The sequence below is a fragment of the Leptopilina boulardi genome, unplaced genomic scaffold (assembly GCF_019393585.1).
Source record: "Leptopilina boulardi isolate dan_hultmark-lab unplaced genomic scaffold, ZJU_Lbou_2.1 LbouV2_221, whole genome shotgun sequence".
In the NCBI taxonomy this organism is placed as follows: domain Eukaryota; kingdom Metazoa; phylum Arthropoda; class Insecta; order Hymenoptera; family Figitidae; genus Leptopilina; species Leptopilina boulardi.
The window spans coordinates 1,067,120-1,094,761 of NW_026137776.1; the positions used below are offsets into that span (position 1 = coordinate 1,067,120).

At 23.0% G+C, this 27,642-nt stretch overlaps 3 protein-coding genes across 4 annotated transcripts in view; all 3 read left to right on the forward strand.

The window, feature by feature from the left end:
• The first annotated feature begins 237 nt into the window (after positions 1-237).
• On the forward strand, positions 238-11,868 carry LOC127279651 (conserved oligomeric Golgi complex subunit 2). Its single transcript, XM_051302161.1, has 11 exons — positions 238-734; positions 1,856-2,079; positions 4,813-5,079; positions 5,165-5,466; positions 5,544-5,661; positions 5,753-6,075; positions 6,148-6,214; positions 6,601-6,787; positions 6,872-7,151; positions 9,079-9,259; positions 11,188-11,868. Exons 1-11 carry the CDS (start codon positions 659-661, stop codon positions 11,284-11,286), a joined length of 2,124 nt encoding a protein of 707 aa, XP_051158118.1. The 5' UTR covers positions 238-658; the 3' UTR covers positions 11,287-11,868.
• LOC127279654 (phosrestin-2) lies at positions 11,868-14,636 on the forward strand. Its single transcript, XM_051302164.1, has one exon. It carries the CDS (start codon positions 11,868-11,870, stop codon positions 12,996-12,998), a length of 1,131 nt encoding a protein of 376 aa, XP_051158121.1. The 3' UTR covers positions 12,999-14,636.
• A 4,604-nt stretch (positions 14,637-19,240) lies between these two features.
• The window catches only part of LOC127279649 (LIM domain and actin-binding protein 1), a 109,136-nt gene continuing 100,734 nt past the window's right edge, over positions 19,241-27,642 (forward strand). Inside the window, exon 1 of one of the 2 annotated variants that reach the window (XM_051302139.1) lies at positions 19,241-19,583. The gene's annotated coding sequence lies outside the window, so the exon portion shown is untranslated. The remainder of the gene's footprint in view (positions 19,584-27,642) is intronic. The other variant, XM_051302155.1, reaches the window with a different exon arrangement.

Consider the following 27,642-nt stretch of genomic DNA (forward strand, 5'->3'; position numbering starts at 1 on the left):
TAAAATTTTTTTTTAATTTCAAATACAATATTAGAATAAAAATACAGAAAACATATTTAATCAAGTGAAATGGTTTTAAAGATATTAAAAAAAAAAAAAATTAAAGTATAATCATCTGGCATTTAAATTTACGTGGCAAAATTCAATCGATTGATAAAGTACAAGTATTCGCTACAACAGCGCTGCCTGTCTTTTCCTCAATTTCTTTTTGATAATGATAAAAAGTGCCATTGGTGACAGTCAATGACGTGTAAATATAACCTCAAATTTATTTCAGTCTAATTTTTAAGAATTTATATGTTTATTTACTATATTTATAAATAATAAACCACAATTTGTTTTTTTCATAAAACATTATAAATATTATTTGCAGTAAAATAATTTTTTTCACAATATATTAACATTTGTTTATCTAATATTACTATTTTTCGTGTCAGTTTACATTAATTTTCAATATTTTTCATTTGACAGTAAAAAAATAATGAAACCGGTTAATGAATATTTGTTTAAATTTTCAACATTGAAGGAAATAAATATGATATTGTGTTAAAATACAAAAAATGAAATCCTAATATCAATTTTATGATTTATACGTGAATCGTTGATTCAGAATTTTCATTTGTTAAAAAAATTTTGTTATTAAATATAAAAATTTATCATGTCTGACGAAATTTTCACTCCTCCCACGGCTCCAAAAGATTCTTGTTTTAGTGAAGAGAATTTTATTCAGGCAAGTATATATTCATGTATTTTTAAAGTGAATTGTTTTCATTTTCACGAAGTGCCGTAAAAATTTATAATTAATTCCCGCTTAATTTACAATACGACAAATATTTATTTTATTCAAAACAACAATTATTATAAATTATTTATCTAAAATGACATTTTTTTTTAGTAATTATCGATAAATTATAATTATAATTTATAAGAATTATAAATATTGAATGACAAAAAATTTATATTGCCCAAATTATATTTTTTGATATAATTCTTTTCTTTTTAATTTATTTTTTCGAAATTATGAAACGGAATTAATAAATAATAATTATAAATTCTTTTGAATTCAATTCTAAATTGATGCAATATTCTTTAAATAAAATAAAACCTTTGTCATAATTTTAATTATGTCTAATAATAATGTAAAAGAATTTTTTTCTTCATATAATTATGACGGCTTTCATTAATTTTTGAAATACGAAAATAGCTTTATTTTTATTTCTCTAAAGTGGAGTTTCAAAGAATGTTGATTTAATTGAATCTGAATAATTGAATTGGCATAATTTTGATAGGTCGAAATTATGCTATTTGCAGATTCGATTAAATTAACATTCTTTGAAACCCCACTTTAGAGAAATAAAAATTTAAATAATATGCTATTTTCGTATTTCAAAAATTAGTGAAAGACGTCAAATATGAAAATAAAATTCTATTGAATTTACATTAATCTCAATAGAAATTCTCTAAAATGCTATTATTATTTAAAGAAGATTTCAAAAAATCATACTTAAATGCAAAAGAATTTATATTATTTATCAATGATTTATGATCGAAAATTAGAAAACAATTTTTTAAAACTGAAAATTATAAAATTATTTATCTAAAAAATTATATTTTTTATAATTTTTTGATCAATAAACATTGTAAGAAATATTTTTGAGACGAAAATTCATTTTTAAAAAAATATGTATTTTAATTGACAAATATTGAAAATTATAAAAAAAAAAATAAGGAAAAAAAAGAGAGTTTTTATTTTAATTTCATCCATTTTTTAACAAAAAAAAATTTGAAAACATAATTTTCAACATTTATCAAGGAGAAAAAAAATTCTTAATTTACATATTATTTTTCCAGAAAGTATTTGATGTGGATAATTTTCTTCAAGAGCATAAAAAAAATGTCAGCCTCGAAAAAATGAGAGACGATCTTGGAATTTACCTGAAAATTTTACGATCGGCAATGATTGAATTGATAAATAAAGATTATGCAGATTTTGTTAATCTTTCAAGTAATTTAATTGGATTAGATAAAGCGATTGAAAATCTTGAAAGTCCTCTTGGTCAACTTCGTGAGGAAGTTATGGTAGTTAATTTTAATTTTTTATTTCTTATATTTCACAAATTAAATTAAAGCGCATGATTATACCATAAAATCAAATCATTAATTAATTCATTAATTTTTATTTTAAAGTGTCTTATTAGATATTATTATTTATTAAAAGAATTTTTTTTTTTTTCAAATTTAACAAAATTTCTTTTTGAACGAATTTTTACTTAACAGAAGTTTTAGATACTTAGTGAATTTTTATTTGGAAAAATTTTTATTTTACAGAATTTTTTTCATCAAACTTTTTTGATTTTTTTTTTTAAATGTCAAAAATTCCAATTCACTGAATCTTCATTTGTCATAATACTAAATTTCATAAAAATTTATCGATCAGAATTTGTTGGATATTTTGGGACACCACAGTATCAATTTTTTCTCTAACAGTGAAGGGGTTAATAAGATGCGACTTTTTTGACTTTTTTTTTACAAAATTTTTAAATAAAATACGCCTTTTTTAGTACACAATGAAGATCTTCTTAAAAACTTCTTTATTTCAATTATTTAACAAATATTTAACTATAATTTTTCTCTAAATTAATTATTTTTAATAATTTTAATGAAATTCTTTACAAATTCAATTATCTTAAACTATTTTTCAATTAAAAATTTTATGAAATTTGAATTTAACAATTGTTTACAATTTAAAAAATAATCAGCAAATAAAATTACCAAACATTTCAGTATAAAACCTTTTAAAATTTTCCATCTAAAACTTTCTGAAATTTAATGATTTCAACTATTAATTTCCGAAATTCAATTATTTTTTATGTTTTTTATAATATTCTTTAAAAATTCAACAGAAATCACCAAAAAATTTCAATTAAAAATTCATTGAAGTTCCATTAATTTCAAAAATCTAAATCTTTGAAAATTTAATTACTTTTAAAAAATGTTATCTACAATTATTTGATAAATTATTTTCAATTCTGTAAAATTTAATTATTGCTCGAAGAGACTAAGAAAAGTATGAAAGAGTATCATTTTTTTAGAAAAAAATATCCCCAAAATTGAAAAAAAATATCAAAAAAGTGGCATCTTTAAAATGAAGTAAAATTAGTTTTCTAAGTTTGACGTTAAAATGTAAAGATTTTCTTGTCTAAAAAAAATTGAAAGAAAAATTCTGATGAATAAAATTAACATTATTTTTCTCATGATTATTTAAAAAAAAAACTATCTTTTTTTAATTTTTGGTTAACTTTTTGTTTTGGGTACAACGGTAGGAGCGAATGTTTACTCAACGGAATTTTCAAAGTACCGAATTTTTATTTTATACAAAATTTCTCATTACCCAACTGGTTTTTGAAAATAATTCTAATTTAATCTATTTTTAATTTATTAAAATTCTCATTCAGTAGAATTTTAAGTAATTCGAATTTTTAAATCCTAGAACTTAGAATCGGAAGCTTATATAAAATATTTAGTATTTTAAAATAACAATTTTAATTAAAAAATCTCCAAAAATTCAAATATTTCTAAAAATCTTAAATCGAACTCTTTTAAAAATTCAATTATTTTTAAAATTTGTATCTAAAATTCTTTGATAAATTAATAATTTCAATAAATTTTATCCAATTATTCAAAAATTCAATTAAATAAAACATTTTTTTATTAAAAATTCTCTAAAATTCAATTAATGTTTGAAACTTTGTTAATGATATTCATCAATTCTAATTTACAAAAATTTTAATTCAAAATCTCCTGAAATTCAATTATTATTAAAAATTTCGATTCAAATTTTTTTGTTGAAATAATTATTACTAATAACTTTAATCAAGATCTTGGCATTTAAATTATTTAAAACATTTTTCAATTCAAAATACTCTAAAATTCAATTATTGTCTGAATTTCGGTTAAATTAGAATTATTAAAAAAAAGAAAACGGTTAGGTAAAGAGAAATTTTGGAAAATAAAAATTGTGTAAAAAAAATTGACAAATTAAAAATTCTATTAAGTAAAAGGTCATTTAAAAAGAAATTATGTTAAATGTTATTTTGAAAAATGAAAATTTGTGTAAAAAATAATTATATAAAGCAATAGTTGACGCGACCAATAATAAATCATCAACTTGGCGAGCTTTTAGGAATCAAAAAATTCGCTAAAATTTAAAATTCTCGATTTCTGTCATTTTTTAAATTATTTTTTGAAAAAAGTAGCATTTAGTGGCTTTTGGTCAAAACTAGTAGTAAAAAAGTATCGAAAAATTAAAAAAGTGTGTCACTTCGAAGCCTGTTACTGACTGAAATTTAATAAAATATTTTGAAATTTAATTATTTCTAATTTCAATTATAACTTTTCCAAAGTTCAATTATTTTTAATAATTTTAGTTCTTTAAAAACTCAATTATTTAAAAAAGTTTCAAATAAAAAATTCTACAATTGAATTATTATTAGAATTTGTTTTTAGAAATTTGTCCTACTTAATTAAAATTGAGGAATTAATAAAATGAATTTAATATCTAATTAAAATAAGTTATTTAATGTAAAATACTTATTAACTAATTAAATTTAATTAAAATAAAATAATCGACTATTTCGACTTTTTTTGGAATGTAAATCGACTAAAACGACTTTTTTGCACTTTAAAATCGATCGAAAGTCTGTAATGATATCTAATAAAATTCTTTAAATTGAAAATTCAAAATTATGATTTTTATAGGATAATCATGCGCGTCATTAAATTACATATTTATAATTAAATTATCATTTACAGCAAGTACGTCAATATTTAGAAGATGCCATCACAGAAGTAACGTCCAATTTAGACGAGCATCGTAACATTAGAGGACGCAAACAAAGTTTACACAGTCTGATACGAATACACAAATCTATTTCAAAATTAAGTTCTATTCTCTCCGTTGGAAATACATCAGAACATTCTATTAAACCTGACATTTTAGAAAGAGCCGCTACAGAATTTAACCAATTAAAATTTCATACATCACGTTGTAGTGCTGATTTTACTGTTATTCAAAATGAAGTAAACTTTTTTTTTTCTTTAATAAATACAAAAATAATATTAAAAATTATAGATTCAATTAATTGAAAAATTTGCAATTTTTCAGAAAAGTGAAGAACTTGATAAACTATTAACAAGACATTTAAATAATATATTTTTAAAATACGTTCAAGAAAAAGATTCTACCTTTTTAACGCGTTGTTTAAGAATTTATGTGACTTTAGATAAAATATTTGAGGCTGAAGATGTTATTAGAAAACAATTAGTTAAACCAAAAATCGAGAGAATTATAAATGAGGCAAATTTACAAAGTGAACCACTTGGTCTTCAAGGGATTTATCTTAAATTAGAAACAATTTTGGATGATGATTTTAAACAACTTTTGGACATTACTTTATATCCAGAAAGGTAATTAATTATGTAAACTAATTTTTGACATTTTTTTTAAATTAACATAAATTGACATTTTTTGCATTTACTTTTAGAACGTCAGTTAAGGGATTTAATTTTTTAGTCAATAGTTTTTGGACGGAAATTGAAGAGAGAATTGAACAATATTTATCATGTATTTTTGCACCAGGAAATCCGCAACTTTTTCATCAAGTAATTAATAAATTTAAATTGTTTAATGTTAATTTTAAAATGTTAATATTCCTTTTTTTTAACTAATATATATATTGTTTTAAAATTTTAGCGATATACTGAGACGTTAGATTTTCTTTCTAGAATAGAAAAAAGATGTGACTCGTTGGAAGTTGTAAATACTTTGAAAAATCATATTCAATATAAACGTTTTTTAAAAAAATGGAATTTACCCGTATATTATCAAATACGATTTCAAGAAATAGCAGGTTCTGTTGAGAGTGTACTTTATTTAAATATATCTCATTCATCTATTAAAAAGAGAAAAAATGAAATTGATCGCGATAGTTTTTCTCTTTATTCAACTTGCGCAGTTTGGGATTGCATTTTAAGAACTTGGGCCGATCATGTATTTCTTTCTCAACTTCTTCATAGGTAATTTTTTATCAAATTATTTATCAATATTAATTTAATTAAATTAATTAATAATTAATTAAATTGATTTAGATTTTGGAAATTAAATCTGCAAATTTGTTCGCGATACAATGAATGGTGTAAAGGAACTTTAAATCAAGTAAATTTGTTTATTATTAATAATCTATTTGTGATAATTAAAAAAAAACTTAATTTATATGGGGCATTTCATGTGAGAATTTTACTCGAAATTTTTTTTCAAAATCTTTGTAAAAAATAAGAAAATAAGTAATTCTTTTATGTTTGATAAAAATTCTGGAATTTTTGATTTTTTTAACGTCGTCTTTGTCCTATTAACAGATAAAAAATATATTTAGAATTTTATTTATATTACATTTTAAAAATTGAGACTAAATCCCAATTAAATGAAAAAATGCGACAAAAAAACTTCGAAAACATAAATTTTCCAGAAATTTTGAATGAAAATCTCACATTGAATTCACAAATTTAAATATATTTAAATTCGTTGTGACAATAAATTTTCAGAAATGGCAAATAATAACAGTAAATGAAATTACAACTGTAACAGAAACTGAAAATCCAACAAGACTGGAATTTCTCGTTTGTTTATACACTGATGTGGGTAATTTTATAAAATTATTGCCAACTATTTTGGAAATGGCAAAACAAAAAGTAAAGAATTTAGATGAAAAATCTTATAAATTATTAGAAGGTAAATTTTCCATTAAAAAAAAAAAGGAAAAAAAAATTTCCTTTCAACATTTCAATTAATTTTTTTATTGATTTTCATTTGCAGACTGCCTTGGTGAGACAAATAAAAATTTGTCCGAAACATTACCACTTATAACTGAGGAAATTGTAAAAGAACTTTTATCACAAAGTGCATTTCATTTAAAGCAAATTAGTGATATTCCTCGATTATTTAGACGTACCAATCGTGAAATTCCCACAAAACCATGTGCCTATGTGAAAAATGCACTGAGTTTTCTTTCTGCATTTTATGCTGATTATTTTCCAATTATTCCACAGGAGATTAATCTTTGGTTACTTCAAACACTTTCATCTTTAACAGAACAGTATTAAAAATCTTTTATTCATTATTTCTACATCAATTTTTCGACGAAGTTAGAAATTACGCAATCAATATTGAAGAATTACTGGGCGCATTATTATCAAAAAAAAAAATTCGTAATTAGAATTTTCATTTTAAAGAATTTTATTAGAAATAATTATTTTTTAGACGAATTTTTAATTACCAAGATTTTTAGCTACCAAATTTTTATTTTATCGTCATTTAATTTACATGGCTTTTTTTTAAAGAGAATTATAATTTAGTCGAATTTTAATTAAACAGAATTTTCATTCAATCGAATTTTATGTGATTCGAAAAAAAGTCGAAAAAAGTCGATTTTTTTATTTTAATTAAATTTAATTAGTTAATAAGTATTTTACTTTAAATAACTAATTTTATTATATATTAATTCCTTAATTTTAATTAAGTAGGACAAATTTCTAAAAACAAATTCTAATAATAATTCAATTGTAGAATTTTTTATTTGAAACTTTTTTAAATAATTGAGTTTTTAAAGAACTAAAATTATTAAAAATAATTGAACTTTGGAAAAGTTATAATTGAAGTTAGAAATAATTAAATTTCAAAATATTTTATTAAATTTCAGTCAGTAACAGGCTTCGAAGTGACACACTTTTTTAATTTTTCGATACTTTTTTACTACTAGTTTTGACCAAAAGCCACTAAATGCTACTTTTTTCAAAAAATAATTTAAAAAATGACAGAAATCGAGAATTTTAAATTTTAGCGAATTTTTTGATTCCTAAAAGCTCGCCAAGTTGATGATTTATTATTGGTCGCGTCAACTATTGCTTTATATAATTATTTTTTACACAAATTTTCATTTTTCAAAATAACATTTAACATAATTTCTTTTTAAATTACCTTTTACTTAATAGAATTTTCAATTTGTCATTTTTTTTTGACACAATTTTTATTTTCCAAAATTTCTCTTTACCTAACCGTTTTCTTGTTTTTAATAATTCTAATTTAACCGAAATTCAGACAATAATTGAATTTTAGAGTATTTTGAATTGAAAAATGTTTTAAATAATTTAAATGCCAAGATCTTGATTAAAGTTATTAGTAATAATTATTGCAACAAAAAAATTTGAATCGAAATTTTTAATAATAATTGAATTTCAGGAGATTTTGAATTAAAATTTTTGTAAATTAGAATTGCTGAATATCATTAACATAGTTTCAAACATTAATTGAATTTTAGAGAATTTTTAATAAAAAAATGTTTTATTTAATTGAATTTTTGAATAATTGGATAAAATTAATTGAAATTATTAATTTAGCAAAGAATTTTAGTTACAAATTTTAAAAATAATTGAATTTTTGGAAGAGTTCGAGTTAAGATTTTTAGAAATAATTGAATTTTTGGAGATTTTTTAATTAAAATTGTTATTTTAAAATACTAAATATTTTATATAAGCTTCCGATTCCAAGTTCTAGGATTTAAAAATTCGAATTACTTAAAATTCTACTGAATGAGAATTTTAATAAATTAAAATAATTTTAAATAAAAAGTCATGCAAAAAAAAATAACTACAACTAAAAATTCTGCCGAAAAAAAATTCGGTAGCTAAAAATTTTAATTCGAAAATTGAAAACTCGTCCAAAAAATTAATTATTTTAAAAAAAATAATTTAAATAAAAATTCTAATTAATGATTTTCATGAGAAATTGATGCGCCCCATAATTTACAATAAAACCATTTTAGAAAAATTTATAATTAAATTTAAAAAAATAGAAATATTAAACTTTTTTAAATTTATATATTAAAAACATAGACATTTTTAAAAATGTTATTTTTGTTTAATATTGATCGTAATTTTTTATGTTAATAATTTATTAATTGTTGTTTAACGTGACTGTAATTTTGTGTTTTATCTATATATTTAGAAACTGTTCTTTTTTTCTAGGTATATTTCCTCAGTAACAGACGTATTAACCTCGGTACAAAAAACTGAGGAAAGTTTGAGAAAGTTAAAAAAAATTCGAGATAAATCAGCAGGAGTATCCTCGTCTGAAAATCAGGGTGTGAGTGATGATGAAAAAATTCGCATTCAACTCTCTATAGACGTATCTAACTTCGTGAGTTTGGTAAGCACTTCTTCTTTATTATTGGGACATTACATATAAAACTTTTATTTCAAAAAAGAAATTTATTTTTTAATTGGAATAATTTTTCTTTCTTTTGCATTAAAACAAATTTGTGATATTTTTCAATTATTAGTCATACTAATCGAAAAATTCAGACTTTAATTTCTCTATGAAAAATAAGAAAACAAGAATTTTTTTTTGAAAATAAATCTCTCCCTTTCATAGTTTAATTAGTTTCTCGATTTTTTAAAAAAATAGAAATTTGAAATAAAAAATAAGGAAAAAAAGGAGACTTTTTATTTCCAATTTCTATCCTTCCAAAAAATCGAGAAAATAATTCAACTTTGACTGAGTATTTTTTTATTTTGTTATTATTATTATTATTATTATTATTATTATTATTATTATTTTGTAATATTTTTTTTATTATTTTTATTTTATTATAGATAAGTTTTATGATTATCTTTTTAACTTATCTTCTTCAAAAGCAAAGTACTATGATAAATACTTTGACAAATAAAAAAAATTTAACAATTATTCTTAAAATTAAAGTAGAATTTGTGGGAAAAATTGAAAACAAAAAGATTTTGAAGAAACAATTGAGAAAGAAAAAAATACGAGAATTTAAAAAATAAAAGGAAAATAAAAAAAATAAAAAGTCGAAGAAATTGTAAAAATAAAAGAAGAATTTTATAAAAATATCGTTTTAAAAAGCGAAAATTTTAGTAATTGAAATAAAATCGAAAATTTAAGGTAAATGAAGAATAAATTGAAAAAATTCACAAATTTGGAAATTCACAAAAAAAAATAATTTGAAGGAATATTACAAATAATTCAATTGATCCAAGGTTGAATTTATCGAATCTTAAAATTAACGAAATTTCAATCTATCTAAAGCCTTATTTATTAAAGTTTCAAATTATTCGAATTTTAATTTGTCCAAATTTTAATTGACTTAATAATGTTTTTAAAATTATTCAAATTACAATTCATTTTAAGTTTCAAATTATTCGAATTTCAATTTACCTAAATTTTGATTCTAACTTTCAATCGATTTTAATTCTTCTTGGTCAAAATAAATTAATTAAAATTTTAATCAAATGCAGATTTAATCGATCAAAACTTAAAATTAACGAAATTTCAATTTATCTAAAAATTAATTTATTTAAATTTCAAATTATCCGAATTTCAATTTGCCTAAATTTTAATTGATTTAAGTTTCAATTTATCGAAAATTCAATTTACCCAAATTTTAAACTATTAATGCTTCAATTATCGAACAAAAAAATCTATTAATCCAAATTTGAATACACACCCAGAGAAAAGATTTCTTTCATTTAAAGAAACCAATTTTTTTTATTTGTTTTCTTTCATTAAAAATAAAATTTTCTTTGAAATAAAAAAAGCTTCTTAATTTATGCATTAAATCAAAGAAATTCTAACATTAATATATAGGGTTAAAAAAAACCTTTAATTTGAATTAAAGAAAAAAAATTTTTTAAAACGAAGATAATTTTTTTTAATGAAAGATAATTTCTTTGAATCAAAGAAAAATTTGTCAAAAAAATCTTTTTTCTAGTTTCATAGATACAAATGACTTTGCACATTAATTGTATCAGTTTTTTATTATTATTTTTTTTTGGCAGAAAAATATCAGGAAATTGTAAAATTTATTTCTGATGAAACTAAAACTGCGTTTCAAATGTATTTTTCTTTTAAAAATGTTAATTTTGAAAAAAATCATTACTTTCAAGTTAATATAAAAAAATTTCTTATTTTTCATATAGAATTGTAAAAAAATTGTTTCAATTAAAAAAAAATTTTAGAATAAAAATTTCACTTGAACTCCTCTATTAAATTAATATAATTTTATTTTTTGACATTGATTTTTTCAATTAATTTACTAATATGATATTTTTTTTCCTTAGATTAAATCACTTAAAGTATTGGAAACGGACGTACCGCGTTTACACGATTTGACGCAAATTGTCGAAGCTGCAGTCAAAAATCGAAATGAAGTAAAATAATACAACTCTTAAGTTTTTATGCTCTTTTATTAATTTTGTATAAAAAACAAAAAAAAAATGTGTACAATATAAATATTTCATTATTACAGAATTTTTAATCGTTTTCTAAAAACGAAGAATTTCTGTAATTTATTGTCTTTTAGTAATTATTATTTATGTAATATATCTATAAAAATATATAACTTGTTTTTAATCTAGAAAATTTATTAATTAATTTTACAATTTAATTTTTCCATGTATTAGGAAAAAGGAACAAAAAAAATTGATTCTTTTTTTTAAATGTCAACAAAAATTAAAGGAAACAATAGCGAAGCCCTCGCATTGAAATGACGTGTCTTGTTATTCGTCGTAGATATTGGTAGAAACCTAAATAAAGCCCTCGGCTACAAATTCAGGTGAATTTCGCGTGCAAAGGAAATAGATCTTCTTATCTTCTTTTATTTTCTGAATGGATTAAGAAACCTTAGAAAAGTTTTGGCGTCACTCTCACCTTGTGAATATAAAGCCAATCGACCTATTTCATTGGACAGTCGACAAAGGGATTCTGTTGAAAAAAGACACGAGTTATTAAAAAAAGAAAAATGGTGGTTAATTTCAAAGTGTATAAAAAATCATCACCCAATGGAAAAATTGCCCTCTATTTAGGCAAACGAGATTTCATTGATTATTTATCGGGAGTCGAACCAGTGGACGGTGTAATTCTTCTCGATCAGGAATATATCGATAGTGGACGTCGAGTATGGGGACAATTAATATGCAGCTTTCGTTATGGACGAGAGGAGGACGAAGTTATGGGTTTAAATTTTCAAAAGGATCTCTATCTTATTTCCGAGTCACTTTATCCTGAGAAGAAGAAAAATGATACAAATTTAACAAAATTACAGGATCGTTTAATGAAAAAACTTGGACCAAATGCAATTGCATTTACATTTTGCTTTCCTCAAACGGCACCATCGAGTGTTACACTTCAACCGGACGCTGAAGAAATTGGAGAACCATGTGGAGTTAGTTATTATGTGAAAATTTTCACCGGTGAAAGCGATTCTGATATTAGTCACAAGAGAAGTACTGTTTCACTTGGAATAAGAAAAATTCAATTTGCACCAACAAAACAGGGAAGTCAACCTTGCACCGTTGTTCGAAAGGACTTTCTCCTTAGTCCTGGTGAATTGGAACTTGAAGTTACACTTGATAAACAACTCTATCATTATGGAGAACGTATTGCTGTTAATATTAGCGTGAAGAATAATAGCAATAAAATTGTTAAGAAAATGAAGGCCTTGGTACAACAGGGAATTGATGTTGTTATTTTTCAAAATGGACAATTTCGAACAGTTATTCATGCTGTTGAAACTCAAGATGGATGTCCCATTAATCCGGGATCAAATTTGCAAAAAGTCCTTTATTTGAAACCTGATCTAGAGGGAAATAAACATCGTAGGGGAATTGCATTGGATGGACAATTGAAGAATGAAGGACAAGCACAGCTAGCTTCAAGTACATTGCTAACATCACCTGATGTTCGTGATTCTTTTGGCATTGTTGTTTCTTATGCTGTCAAGGTGAAACTCTATTTGGGTGCATTGGGAGGTGAAGTTTCAGCTGAATTGCCATTTATTTTCATGAGACCAAAACCCATTGATAGGGTTAAATTAATCAATGCCGATGGAATTGTCATTGAAGATGCATCACAGGAAAAAATATGCAGTTAAATTTATTGATTTTATCAAAAAAAAAAAAAAAAAAGCTGATTTAATATTTTGTCAATATATGCGGGTATACCTCTGGCTGTGACGAAAAAAAAATAATACTATTCTTCAAAAGTTTCAGATGAAAATATTTCAAGTCGTATATTTTTAAAAGTCAGTGAAGGAGAATTTGAATGGTAGATTAATTTTTTTTTTTTTTGCATGCGCAAATTATTCAACTTGTAAAATTAATTTATCTTTTGCTTCAAAATTTCAAAATTTAATTGAAAGAAATTTATTTTTCAAATTATAAAAATTATAATGGAAAGTAAAAATTATTTTTAGTATCAAGAAATTGATTTTTTTTACATAATTTTTTTCTGAATTTAATTTTTTTTTAAAATTCAAAATTAATTATTTAATATAATAAAAATTTATTCATCTTATACGATTTTGAAACAAATTTATTTTTCGAATTGTTAAAATTATAATGAATAGTAAAAAAATTCTTTAGTGTCAAGAACTTCATTTTTTTCGAAACTTATTTTTTTGCAAAAATTCAAAATTAATAATAATTATAATAATTATGAAATGAATAATTAATAATAATTATTCATCCTGTACGATTAATTTATCTTTTATTTAAAAACTTCAAAAATTCAATAAAAACAAATTTATTTTTCTAATTGTTAAAATTATAATGAATAGTAAAAAATTCTTCAAATTGAAAATTGAATAGTTAATTATTTAATAGAATAAATACAAAATTTATTCATTTTTTTACAATTAATTATTTCAAAATTCAATTGAAACATACAATTATTTTCCGAATTGTTAAAATTATAATGGAGAAGAAAAAAATTTTTTAATATCAAGAAATGAAAATTTTTTTTCTGAATTTAATTTTTTTTATAAAAATTCAAAATTAATTCATATTTAAAATTAAAATTATTTTTCTGATACAACGCAATTTTTTTTAATCCAGCAAAATATTTTCACTTGTTTTGTTTTTTATTTGTTCCAAATAAATTACTTTTGTTTAATGAAATTTTTTTTTGAAACAAACATAAATATTTCTTTTTTTACAATTAAAAATTTTCATTGATTTTTTTTTATAATTAAAAATTATCATTGAAAGAAAAAAAACCTCTGTAAATTGAAAAAAAATATACTTTTTTGAATGTATAAGTTATGAAAATTATATAAAATATATTGAATATACAAAATAGTACCAAATTATAATTTATTGATGATAAAAATTTATTTCTACATTTTTTTTTACTTCAAAAATTGTTTTGTTGTAAATAACTACATAATATAAAAAATATTTTTAATAAATTGTACAAAAATATTTTATTATGCTATATATATAATATAGAAATGGTTATATTTCTCCAATATGTTTCTAAATATATATATTTACATGTAAAATTTCTCATTAAAATTGTTATTAATATACTCTGCAAATTTTACATTGTTAAAAAATTATTAATGTGGTTTGCTTGAATTCAAAATGACGTAATTATTTTATAAATTACGTGAACATATCCTATATATATATATACTTTTCGAATTAAATATTTTTTTCACTTATTTAAACATTATAGTATTTAAAAATGTATTATTTAAAGTTGTAATCAAATAAAAGCTTTTTAAAATTGATCAATTGTTTCATAAATTTGCCTGTTAAATTAAAAAGGTAAGGTATAACATTATTATAAATTTTTTTAATACAATTTTTATTTTTCTTTATTTTTTTATAAAAAAAAATAATAAATAAAATGTATGAATAAATAATAAAAAAAGTTGTTTAAAAAAAAAAATAAATTTAAAAATATAAATAAACAATTTAGATTTATTGGAACATTTTCATTTTTCTTGAACATGAAATAAAAAAAAAATATAGCAACAGTTTGTATTAATGAGTATAAAAGTTACAAAGTAGATAAAGCCATTTATAGGCAGACAACTAGATGATACTATATATAATCTGCCTTAAAATTGAAATAAAAATAATATTTTTGTAAGTTTGTCTCAAATATTATTTTTATCAATATAAACATGTTTACATTATTTTCTTTCATTAAAAAATTCATATTTTTATTTATTTTTAATTTTAAATAACAATATGAGAAATCATTTACTTTCGTTTATTTGAGACAAATAAAATTTATTTCAATCAAATACATGTTTTTTTCTTATTAATAAATTTTTTATTTGTTTTAAATAAATAAAAAATTTATTTAGCGCAAATAAAAAAAAAATTAAATTAAGTAAATTAAAATAAAAACAAAATTTATTTATTTTTTTTATAAAATAAAAACAAAATTTATTTATACCAAAAAAAAAAAAAAATTTTATCGTCTTTTTTCCAAAAAATTTTTTTTAATTGAAAAATTTTTAAATAGAAAAATTTAAGGTAATATATAATATAATCGTCTTCCTTACACCAAGACGAATCAATTGGTATATAAAGTATAGATTTGATTGAAATTTAAAGAATTAATGAAAGTTAAAAAATCAAAAATTTACATTTTAGCTAAAAAATGTTGTGTTTATTAAAATTCAAGTTTATATATATATGAAATAATTTTATTCCCTGCATTAAAACAAATCGATTGGTATTTATATATTTGATTTAAATTTTAAAAATAAAAATTGAAAAATCAAAAATTCATGTTTTAGCTAAAAAATTTAGTGTTTTTTTTTAAATTCAAGTTAATACATAAAATAATTGAATAAATCGATTCGTATATTTATAAAGTATATGTTACACCCAAAATGAATTAAAATTTTCTTAAGTTTTCAAAAAATTTAATTAATTTAAATCAGTTTTTAACTCGAAATGTTTTAAAACAATCAATTGATTAGAGAAATTCATAACTTCCTCCACGAGGAAGCAAATTTTTTGCTTCACACAAACGGGAAGCAAAATTTTTATGAAATAAACATAAAGGACTCCCTCCTTGTTTTTAAGTAAAAAAAAAGAGAAGTAATAAATCTAAGTAAACAAGTTTTCTGATTATTAAAATTACGTTAACTGTTTTTTTTCATTTACTCACAACTCAAGTTTGAAAAGAAATGAAATTCTTCATTCAACATCCATCAGACTAATTGCTTTCATTTAAAGTCTATAATACATTAATTTTGATCGATTTGCCAGCTATAAACAAATTGAGTGAAAATTTATTTTAAAATCAATATAATGTATGTTTTTAATTATAACTCAAGATTAATTATACACAATATATTTATTCTCAAGTGGGATATGAGTGTGAAAAATGTATTTTACATTAATAACCTTTCTTATATACATTATATAAAATAAATTATTATATATGTATAAGTATACAGTAAAAATATTTTTGCGCTATCTAACAATAAGTGGAATTCTTGAGGAAATATTAATATATGATTCATGTGAAGAAAGTTTAATCACAAATATTTGAGTCACCACGCAGCATCTGATGCTTATTCATATTGGAATTTTTAAAAATAGAATGTATATAGAAAACGTACTAATTTACTCTATTCTTAATTTATAACAAGAAATCATTTTGATAAAAAAAAATAAGTACTTACCTTTATTTTCTTCAAAAATCAATTATATTGGACACTGCAAACATAATTTTTAATAAAAAAATCTAATTTTTAAGGTTATGTTCATGACAGTAAAACAATTAACCACTTAGACGTTTTTCAAAATAGAATAATTTTGATGTTTACAATTCACGTGTTAGAGCCAACGCACAATAGCTTCGCGAAAGTCATTCGCGAACGAGATACATGCGTTAGAAAAGGACAGATATATATTTGTGTCCTTTTCTATCTCATGAACCACGTTTGCGAAGCTGTTCTGCTTTGAAGATAATATTACTAACCTATAAATAGTGACGAAAATATGATATATAACTCACATTGAAATATTTGCACCCTTATTTTTATCATCACATCTGTTAAGAACGACGTAAAATAGAAACGTAACCGGAATCGTAACCGTAAATGCAAGCGGAATAATGAGTTAGAGAAGGACAAACAATATGTCTATCCTTTTCTAATTCATTTTTCCCGTTGTACGCCTGAACAGAATAGAAACGTATTCAGAATCGTAAACGTAAACGCAACCGGAATAATGAGTTAGAGAAGAATAAACAATATGTCTATTCTTCTCTAATTCATTCTTCCGTTTGCGATTACGATTCTGATTACATTTTCTATTCTGCTCAGGCCTTTATTGTTTCTTAAACGCCCGTGAAAAAAACGACAAATTTGTCGCTTGGTGGAGACTATGAGAATTACGTACAGTGACGCTAGAGTGGGGATAAGTTAGCCTAGGCAGAGGTTTAATATAAACAATTATAATAAACTAGGGGGGCTCCGCCCCCCTGCGTGCTTGACGCGCCAACCCCCCTATCTTTCATTTATTTAATTTTAATTTAATTTGACTTAATTTATGTTATGTTGTTTAATTTATTAAATGACTTAATTTAGGTTATGTTCGCCTTTTAACCTGACATATTTGACCTCATTTTAACCTCATTTTGAGGTTATGTTTGCCTCTTGACCTGTAACCTAATTTTTGAAGTTATGTTTGCCTCTTCACCTGTGATATTTGGCCTGATTTTGAGGTTATGTTCGACTCTCGACCTCTCGAACATCATATTTTGAGGTTATGTTTCCCTCTTGACATGTGACATAATTTTTGAAGTTATGTTCGCCTCTTCACCTGTGATATTTGGCCTGATTTTGAGGTTATGTTCGACTCTCGACCATCATATTTTGAGGTTATGTTTGTCTCTTGACCTATGGCCACTGACTTGCGGGAGAGGAGGGAGGGGAGCATCATAATTTGAGGTTATGTTTGCCTCTTGACCTATGACCTCTATGGGTCGTAGGTCTTGTAGGGGAGGGGGGAGCTTCATATTTTATCTAATTTTGAGGTTATGTTCGTCTCTTGACCTGCGATATTTGACCTAATTTTAAGGTTATGTTCACCTTTTGACCCGCGATAATTGACGTAATTTTGAGGGTATAATCTAACCTGATCTAAACTAACCTAACCTTAACTGACCTAACCTAACCTAACCTGAAGGTCAAGAATTCTTGAAACAGCGGCGGCGGCGATATCTTTTTGTAATATAGGAAGATAAATATTTAAATTAAAGTTATAATAAACTATAATAATTAAATTATAGTGTAGTTAGATTTTTGACAAAATATGAATAACTCTAAACATATGTTTGTGAATAATTTAAACATATTATACACAAGTACAATTGGTCTTTGGTTAAAATTCTCGATTGATGTATGCCTTAGGTTCGGAGTTCGATTCCCGCCTCCTAAACTTTTTTCATTAAATAAAAATTATTTCAAACTAGCGTGTAATATTACTTGAATATTAATAAATATTACAATGAAATAAAACCCTTAATGTTATGATGGAATATTACATTAATATTAAAAAGTAATTTACATCAATATTGCCATGTAATATTCCTTTGAGGTGGAAATTTTAAGAATACTGTAAGATTACTGCAATATCACATCGTAATATTACGAATCTCAGATGTAATATTACGAATATTAGATGTAATATTACCTTGATATTATAATTATATCACGTGCTACTTGGGAATCTAGTTTTATATCTTGTAAATAATTTAAATTGTCTGCAAGTCACATTGGTTCGTTGGTTAAGACTTCCGATTCATGTGCGTAAGGTTCAGAGTTTGATTCCCACTGGCAAGATTTTTTTCTTAAAACAAAAAGACTCTTGCAGTATTGCATTGTAATTTTACACAAAAATTACACTACCTGCACTATTACTGTGATATTACATGATATAGGTAGTTGAGATAACAAATAGTTTCACAGTCAAAAAAAAAAAAATGCTGCATTATTTCTATGCATTCTCTAATATGTGTCTAAATCAGTCTAAATTCGATAGATTCAATATCATTCGAATTTGCTAATTGTAAATTTCCTCAAGTGTATAAATTCCTCTACATCTAAAAATGAATAGTACCTATATTTAAATTTCTCATTTCTCATAATATGTGTTTAATCTCCCCTTGATCAAGATTTGAGTGAGTGAGTGAGAGAGAGAGAGAAAGAGAGAAATAACACCACACTGGGTGGTTAAGGTGTAAGAAATCGTCCTTGATAATTCACATGAATCAAAGGGGGGGGAGGGTTAATTTCATATATCCGGCGAGAGGAAATGGCTCTCAGAGAGTTCTTCTTCATGACACCCGATATGTGATATGTATTGTGATCACGGTTGGGCCCGCGGATAGTCTGGCTTAAACCATTACGCACTCGGCGTGCCTCAGTCAAGCTCGAGACATCGTCGTGAAAGGAACGTTTCGAATTTTGAAATCAACCGGTCTTCAAACGAACCCACCATTTTACCACCACCCATCACCGGCACCACCCTCGCCCGCATTATAATATAGTGTTTGTCTCGTGCAGTGCGTGTTCTGTTTAATCTCATAAAACAAAAAAAGATATTGAAAAAAAAAATCTTCAACCGCAAAAGGAACCACCGGCGGAGCACCAGAGAAAGGCGGACTTAGATTTTGCCCATTTTCTATATATACAGATATATATGTGAGTAGTAGAAAAATATAATCGATTCCATCTCCAAATACTAGCCATTCTATATAACAAAAATCATTCGAATGTTTTTTTTTACAAGAGAGTATAATGCATGAAAGTATAATATTAATTTATTGAAAATTCGCTATGGGGAATTTATTTAAGCTCTGATTATAATAATGGGAAATAGTCTGGGAGCTTTTTGATTAGTAAACCCGCGCGAATATATGGAATAGAAAAAAAAGTATAAAATATTTTTATGGTACTTTTTGGATAGAAAAATAATTTTGCAAAAATTGGTATTGATTTCGTTTTTTTTTTTTTTTGTTTCTAAACTTGAATTTGCAATTATAGTATGAAGATCTGTATTTCAAAACCAGTTCTCTACCAACGCTGATTACAATAATTTTGAGCTGCAAACGTTATTTTGATTTTATTTTTCAAAAATTAGCTCTCGTTTTTTTCTCTACTGATTTTTTTATTCTAAAATAAACATGTAAATTAACCTCAAAAATTGCATATTATTAAAAAAAAAATTTTACAATTTTTGTCGAAAAAAAAAATGGATCCAATTTAAGAAATAATTTGTAAGTTGAGTAAATTGTGAAATTTTTCTTAGAAAAAAAAAAATTCATTCCCATTTGCAAAATATAATTAAAATAATTTTCTGGTGTGACTTCTATAATTATAGAGTTCTACTTCCTCTCTCTAGAGAAATAAAGGGCCTTTCATTCATTGCATTTTTTTTCTCTCTCTCTCTCTCATAAAATATAACTTCAATCAAGCAAAATGATATTGAGAAGTTAGCAGCCAACACAATTAACGCTCATATAAAATGATAATGAAATACATCACTTAACACGAAGTATTTTCTCTTAGAAAATAAAGAGCATTTAAATTTATATTGTTTCCACACACCATATAAATATTTATATTCATTAAAAAAAAGGTTTTTTTTAATATTTTCTTTTACTGATTAATAGTCATTTATTAGTAATAATGTTTTTAGTTCAATTTTAGAAATTTTATAATTTTGCATGTTAATTTAAAATTGTGCTTTTTTGACAACATTGAAAATGACTTTTTTTTGTAATGAATATTGTTTTTCTCCAATCTGGATTTATTCTTAAATGTTCGAAGATAACTCACATTGCGTTTACATTTTGTAGTTTATATTGTATAGTCAACAATCCGACCCGGTCGTTATCACACCAGGCGGACCTGACGCGCGACATGCACCGGTAACAACAACCGGCCAAGTCGATGAGTTTCTCACACTTATAATATATGTGAGATTTTTTTTTCTATTTTTCGCGTCTAGTTGTCGAATTTTTTTTTTTATACATTCTATTTACTGTTAACAGAAAAAAAATCGTTATTAAAATGTGATATTCTATTCTTAATATAAAATTTTTCTTCCTTTAAACGACTTTTAAGGTTATGTTAGACGACCTTGAATTTTTTCATTGTACTCCCGTGTGAAAATTTATACATGGCCTTAAAAAGATTAATCTAGAACAGGTAAAAGAAAACGGTGATATTATTCCAATTTTGTTTTAAACAATGAAAAATGAAATTTTACTTTGAGAAAAATTAAAAAATAGTATTACTTTAAATATAAAACTCATATTTACAAAAATCTTTCAATACAAATTTTTTTTATTTAATTCCCACTAATTTGTTAACAAAAAAATTTGTGAAAATTATTTTTAATATAATTTTATTTAAATCGATTTTTTTTTATAAATTTCATTTATTTATGTATCTGAACCTTTTGTGTAAATGAAAGTAAATATAATTTTTGTATATATATATATATATATATATATATATATAAAGTGACAAGAAAAATTTTTGAGCAAAAATATCAATAAACTTTTGCTATAAATACGAGGTCAAATTAATTCGTTTATATTTTGTTTCACAACAGAGTTTTTATTATTGATTTATTAACACTTGGCCATGAATATGGCTTCATATTTTATTCCTAAAAATGACTAAAAGCAATTGTCAATCGTTGTGTGTTCATTTAAGTGAAGCCTTTCAATTCTTACTTAATTAAGTTATGAATCACAAGTCGTACAACACATATATATATAAACAACTAAATTATATTTAAGATTCTTCTTAAAATAATCGCGCTCGCGCAATAGTATAGAATTAAATAATAATAATAATAATAATAATAATAATAATATTTCTCAACGCAAATATCGTGAAGATATTTTTCTTATCCCAGGAAATTGTTTGAAAATTCCTTATGTCAATTTTAATTTTTCCGGCTTTATAAGAAAGACTTATCTTATCTGAAAGGGTATTATTGTTATTTCAATTTTATGAAAAAAAATATTTTACATTTAACACGCGTAAAGTCAATGGCTGATTCTCTTGTATTAAGCGAAGCATATTATATATATATATATATATATACCTTTGCTGAAACAAGTTTTTAAATTAAAAATTTTTTTAATACGCTTCTCTATTAAGATAACCGCATGTGGAGAATTAAATCTAAAAAGAAAACGGTATTGTAAATCTATAAAGATAAAATTTAGATGAAGTAATGTACACTATATAGAAAAGGAAGAAAACAACTATACGGGAACTACCTATTTATGACAATGAAAATTCATTTTTTTTCATAATTTCGAAACGTAAAATATCTATTTATCAAATAATTATTATTTAAAAATATTATTTTTCAATTTTTATTATTTTTTTTTTGAATTATTTTCTTCAAGGGTAAATTGTAAAATAAAAATAAAATTTTGTTATTATATAATAATAAAAAAAAAAAATGAAAAACTAATTTTTTTGGTTTTTTTCAATTTTTTTAAAAATATTCCTTTTTATTTTATCAATAATTTAAAAAAAAATCATCCTAGAGACATTTTTTGATCTTTATATTGAAATAAACTTATAAAATTTAATTAATTTTAAATATTTTAGTTTTATAAATTAAATTAGTTGATAACAAATTTTTTTTTGGAAGAATTTTTATGTTTTTGCTCTCAAGAAAATAAGGTGTTAATAAAGGTTAGTTTCTAATTTAACTAAATATCAAATATTCTAATACAATAAAAAAAAAAAAAAATGATTTAAAATTTAATTTTAAATATTTTTGGCATTGATTTAATTTTTAATTTACATTTACATTTATAAATTATCATATTTAACCACTTTAAATTTAAGCATTTTTACATTCATATTCTATAAATTTTTCAAAAATTACTACATTGAAAAAAAATTTATTAAAAAAAAAAATTTTGTAATTTAAAATTCCACGAAAAATTGGAAATTAAAATTCTTCTTCAATTTTTAATATTTTTCATTTACAATTTTTTTTTTTACACTTTTTTCATCATTCTAAATAATCAATTTTCTGTAGGTTTTAAAAAAATTTAATGTTTGCAAAAAATAAAATTTCCAAAATATTAAAAAATATATTTTTTTTTGAATTTTAATAACGTAAAATATTATTAAATCCTAAATATAATGTCAGGAAAAAAAAATTGTTACCTATATAATAACAACAAAAGTGTCGCAGTAGGTTAAAAATAGTTCCTCCCCTTAAACAAAAATAATTTATTTTGTTTGGTTTAGATTTATCCTTTGGTTATATTATTGATTTTTATGTATAGTGTATAATAACCATTAAAATTTATTATATTTAAACAAATTTTAACGAGAATTAAATTAATTAAATAACGAGTAATAATAAAATTTAATTCTTTCATATACATATTTTGATATTGAACTTGCTATAATATGACATTAGAGATTGTATTGATATTTATCAAAGTTTGTGTAAAATTAAACTGATGAAATGTGATGTATTAAAAAGTAAACTAATCTCATTAAAAAATTAATTACACATATAAAATTTGTCAGTGTGTTGAAAAATAAAGAAACTTAAATCATTAAAACTTAAAAACATAATTATTTTGCTTGAGCACTGAAATATTTTTTAAGAAATATAAAAAAAGTAAGAAACAAATAAAAATAATAACTAATAATAATAATAATAATAATAATAATAATTTGACAAAATTTATTTTAAAACGAATTTTTAATTTACAGAATTTTTACGTATCAAAGTTTTATTTTATAAAATTATTATTTTACAGAATTTCACATTACACAACTTTTTTTATTTAAAATAATTCTAATTTAACTGAATTTTAATTTAGCAGTATTCTCATTTAATAAACATAGAATTTTAAGTGCTTTGAATTTTTAAATAAATTTTTAATTGAATTTCCAATTCATCGAATCTTATTCCGAAATTTCAAATGGCCGAATAAATAATCGATAGAAAAATTTCGGCGCTATTTTTAAAATCAACCAATCAAAAATTATCCATAAAATATTGTGATTGGTTGATTTTAAAAATCGCGCCGAAATGTTTCTGTCGATTACGTTTGTTCGGCCATTATTTGTAAATTCGGACAAATAAAAATTCAGCGTTTTAAAAATTTCAGCAATTAAACAAAAATTCGAACAAATTAAAATTCGGTGAATTTTGGAATTTTTTTTAATTTCAAAAACCGAATTACATACTTAAAATTCTGCGTTGAAAGAAAATAATGCTAAATTAAAATTCCGTAAAATTATAATTATTTTAAATAAAAAATTGGGCAAAAAGATATTCTGTTAAATAAAAATTTTGCACGATGCTGAAGTACGCAACGTTTATATAAACGATTTTTAAAGAAATAATTTTTTAAAATGAAAAATTCTATAATTTTTTATCTAAAAAATATTATTTTATAATTTGTTGATTATTGAAAACTACAAGAAATATTTTTTAGGCAAAAAATTATAGAACTTTTCATTTTAAAAAATTATTTCTTTAAAAATCGTTTATATAAACGTTGCGTACTTCAGCTTCGTAATTTTGCCAAATAAAAGACACCCAAAAATTTTGTTAAGTAAAAATTTGTTTCATAAGAAATACGAAAAATAAAAATTCGTCTAAAAAATAATTGTTAATGAAATTCTTTAAAATGAAAATTCTAATTCATTTTAAGAAATAGTCATGTGTCCCTTTTTTTAAAAAATTTGATGCGACAAATGGTATTTAGAAAGTCAAGAAATGGTTCATAAACCTCGACAAACGATTTTTTTTATTAATATTTGACATAATTCAATTTTTGAATAATATTTTTATCTTCTTTAAAGAAAATCAAGGTAAATTAAAAAAAAATTATTATAATTTTTTAAGATATAAAATGGTTACGGAAGATATGTTGAAAAATTTGAAAGTTACAACATTATTTTTTCGGGTTTAGTTAATTAGAATGTGCGGTTATAGAGGTGTAACAACTTCAATGTTCTCAACACTTGAATTATATATATATATATATATATATATATATATATATATATATATATATATATGTACTTCATATATAATGAAGCACGATCGCATTTTTTTCTCGCTGCATTCGCTGCTTTATTGCTTATTACCTACCCAGATGTAATTATACTCTTTCATATATGTCGACGCCACAAATTGTCTTCAACACCTACAAAACAACTGTGTGCCGCTTGAAATTTATCGAAGAATAACATTATTCCTGTATATGTTTCTATATATATAATGTGTTCCCTAATATCTATAAATAAATTTATACTTAAGGAATTTATAAATTTCCACCTCAGGTTGACAAATACTTTTACCAGGATATATAGTGAGTTCAATATAAATATAAAAACAGTAGTACATTGCATCATTTTTGTTTCCGTTTATGTTATCAAAAACTACTCTGTTGGAAATCCGTTCTATTTTACATATAGTTACGGATTCCTTTCAAAAACACCGAACATCTCATGATGATGGGTCACTTATTGTTTCGAGTTGGCAAAGAATAAGTAAACCTTGTTCTAAAGATTCTTAAGAATTTGCAAGTATTTACAAAATTATGGCACATCACATTAGACCAGTTGCAATTTTTTTGGTGTCGAATTAAAAACTATCAAATTTTTATTTAGCTGGATTTTTATATAGTAGATTTTGAAACATAAAATTAGGTTTTTTGAATGTTCCAAGTGTTTTTTTATTCCTTCTGGTAGGTTCCAAAAAAAACACTAATATTTCTGAAAAACGTTTTGCGTATTTTCAGAAATTATAAATGATTTCATTTCTGAAGATTCCCTCTACAATTTTTAAAGTTGAAAAACTTTCTATTGACTTTTGTTGATTTTACTCGACGTTTGCTGCTTTAAGTATATGAACAGTATACCCACATCAGTTTGACGTCATTGCAAATTCGCACAAGGAGATGGTGCGAATCCCCAAATCCTTTTCCTGTCCATAGTAAAGATATTCTATACTACACTTGCTGAAAACGTTGAGCTCTGTCTGTCCCTCATACAATGTATAGGGTTAGGGTGTAACCAAGATGCGACTCAATGCGATCTCTCTTATTGCGCCTGTATCAAACTCTTCTTCCAGAAACTCTGTAAAAAAAAAAAAATATAACCACCCCTACTACTATATAGTGCTTCACTTTCACCCTTATCTCACGTTACTTGCGCTTCGAATCCTTTCATAGAACGTGACTACCTATATACTTCTTTAAAACGATATTCTAATTGCTCTTCACAGAAGATAGAAAATCTAACAATATAAGTTTAAGAAGTCTGTATCTTATCTACGAAAAAAAAATTTTCTAACATTCTGCTTTTTAAGGGAAAAATTGCTATACTTGCAACAATAATTTTAATTTTTCAAAATTAATTTTTTTTCTTAAACTTCAATATTTTCTGAGCAAAAAACGTTGAGGAAACTTTTTTTCTAGGACTAAAAGTGAAAAAGTTATGAGTAATTGAAAAAAAAGTTGCACTAATTTTTTTTAATGCAAATATCTCGAAAAATAATAAATATTTTTTTCAAAATTTTATTTACTCAATTAGACCCATAACCTCTACCCATAAACGTAGTATACAATGAGAAAAATGTTTAGTCAGAGCAACCAAAATTTGGTTGGGCCAAAAAAAAAATTTGGTTGGTATTTAAGCAACCAAACTATTTGTTTGAGTCAACCAAAAATTTGGTTTTTTAGACCAAACTGTTTTGTTGTTTTAACCAAATTATTTTGTTGTCGTAACCAAATTTTGGTTGGAATTTAAAAATGTTCAACCAAATAATTTTGTTGGCCTAACCAAATGTTTGGTTGAGATAACTCTAGGACTTTGTTTTAGCCAACTAAAATTTGGTTACAAGAACCAAAATTGCCTAACCAAACAATTTTGTTGCAAACACTAAATTTTTTTTCTCAGTGTAGAAGGAATCGGAAGATAGACCCTTCAATCGCACGTGGAATTGCTCATATACCATCAACAAAAATTAGATATTTTTATTTTTCACAATGCAAAATATTTTAATTCTACACTGAAAAAAAATATATATAACAAAATTTCGTAAATACTTTTAATTTAGGGAAAATGTGTCAAACTGGAAAAAAATGATATAAAATATATTAAATCTCATTTTGTATGAATACTATAAATTATGTTGCAGTTCGTAAAAATTTACTAAAATTTGAAATACATTTCTTAAAGACTGAAAAATATTTTCAGAAGTATATTATTTTTTGTATCAATATTTCCCATTTTTACACGTTTTTCCTAAATTGAAAAATGTTTACTAAAATGTCTACTGTATGTATAGTAAATTTAATTTCGTTTGACATCATTGTATTAATTTTGAAGATTAGATTAATTTTAGGTTCAAAAATTAAAAAACAGATTTTAAATCAATTTTTCATAGGCTTTAACCATTTTTAAAATATTTAAAAATATCTTAAACGATAGCTTAAATTTTGAGGATTTTTTGTATACCAAATTGTAAAATGTCATCTTTAATGGATTAAAAGTTATTTAATTTACAAAAAATAATTGCAGGTCGAATTGAGGTTAGCAGCTTGAACTTCTAACCTCAATTCGACCTGCACTATTTTTTGTAAATTAAATATATAACTTTTAAACCATTAAAGATGCAATTTTAAAATTTGGTATACAAAATCTGCAAAAATTAAGTTATCATTTAAGATATTTTAAAATATTT

What these genes read in the sequence shown, in the direction of transcription:
- LOC127279651 (XM_051302161.1), top strand. Translation starts at nt 659, where the DNA reads ATGTCTGACGAAATTTTCACTCCTCCCACGGCTCCAAAAGATTCTTGT. An exon ending in CTTTCTCAACTTCTTCATAG is followed by an intron (nt 6,076 to 6,147) that starts GTAATTTTTTAT and finishes AAATTGATTTAG; the next exon opens with ATTTTGGAAATTAAATCTGC. An exon ending in GTAAAGGAACTTTAAATCAA is followed by an intron (nt 6,215 to 6,600) that starts GTAAATTTGTTT and finishes ATAAATTTTCAG; the next exon opens with AAATGGCAAATAATAACAGT.
- LOC127279654 (XM_051302164.1), top strand. Translation starts at nt 11,868, where the DNA reads ATGGTGGTTAATTTCAAAGTGTATAAAAAATCATCACCCAATGGAAAA.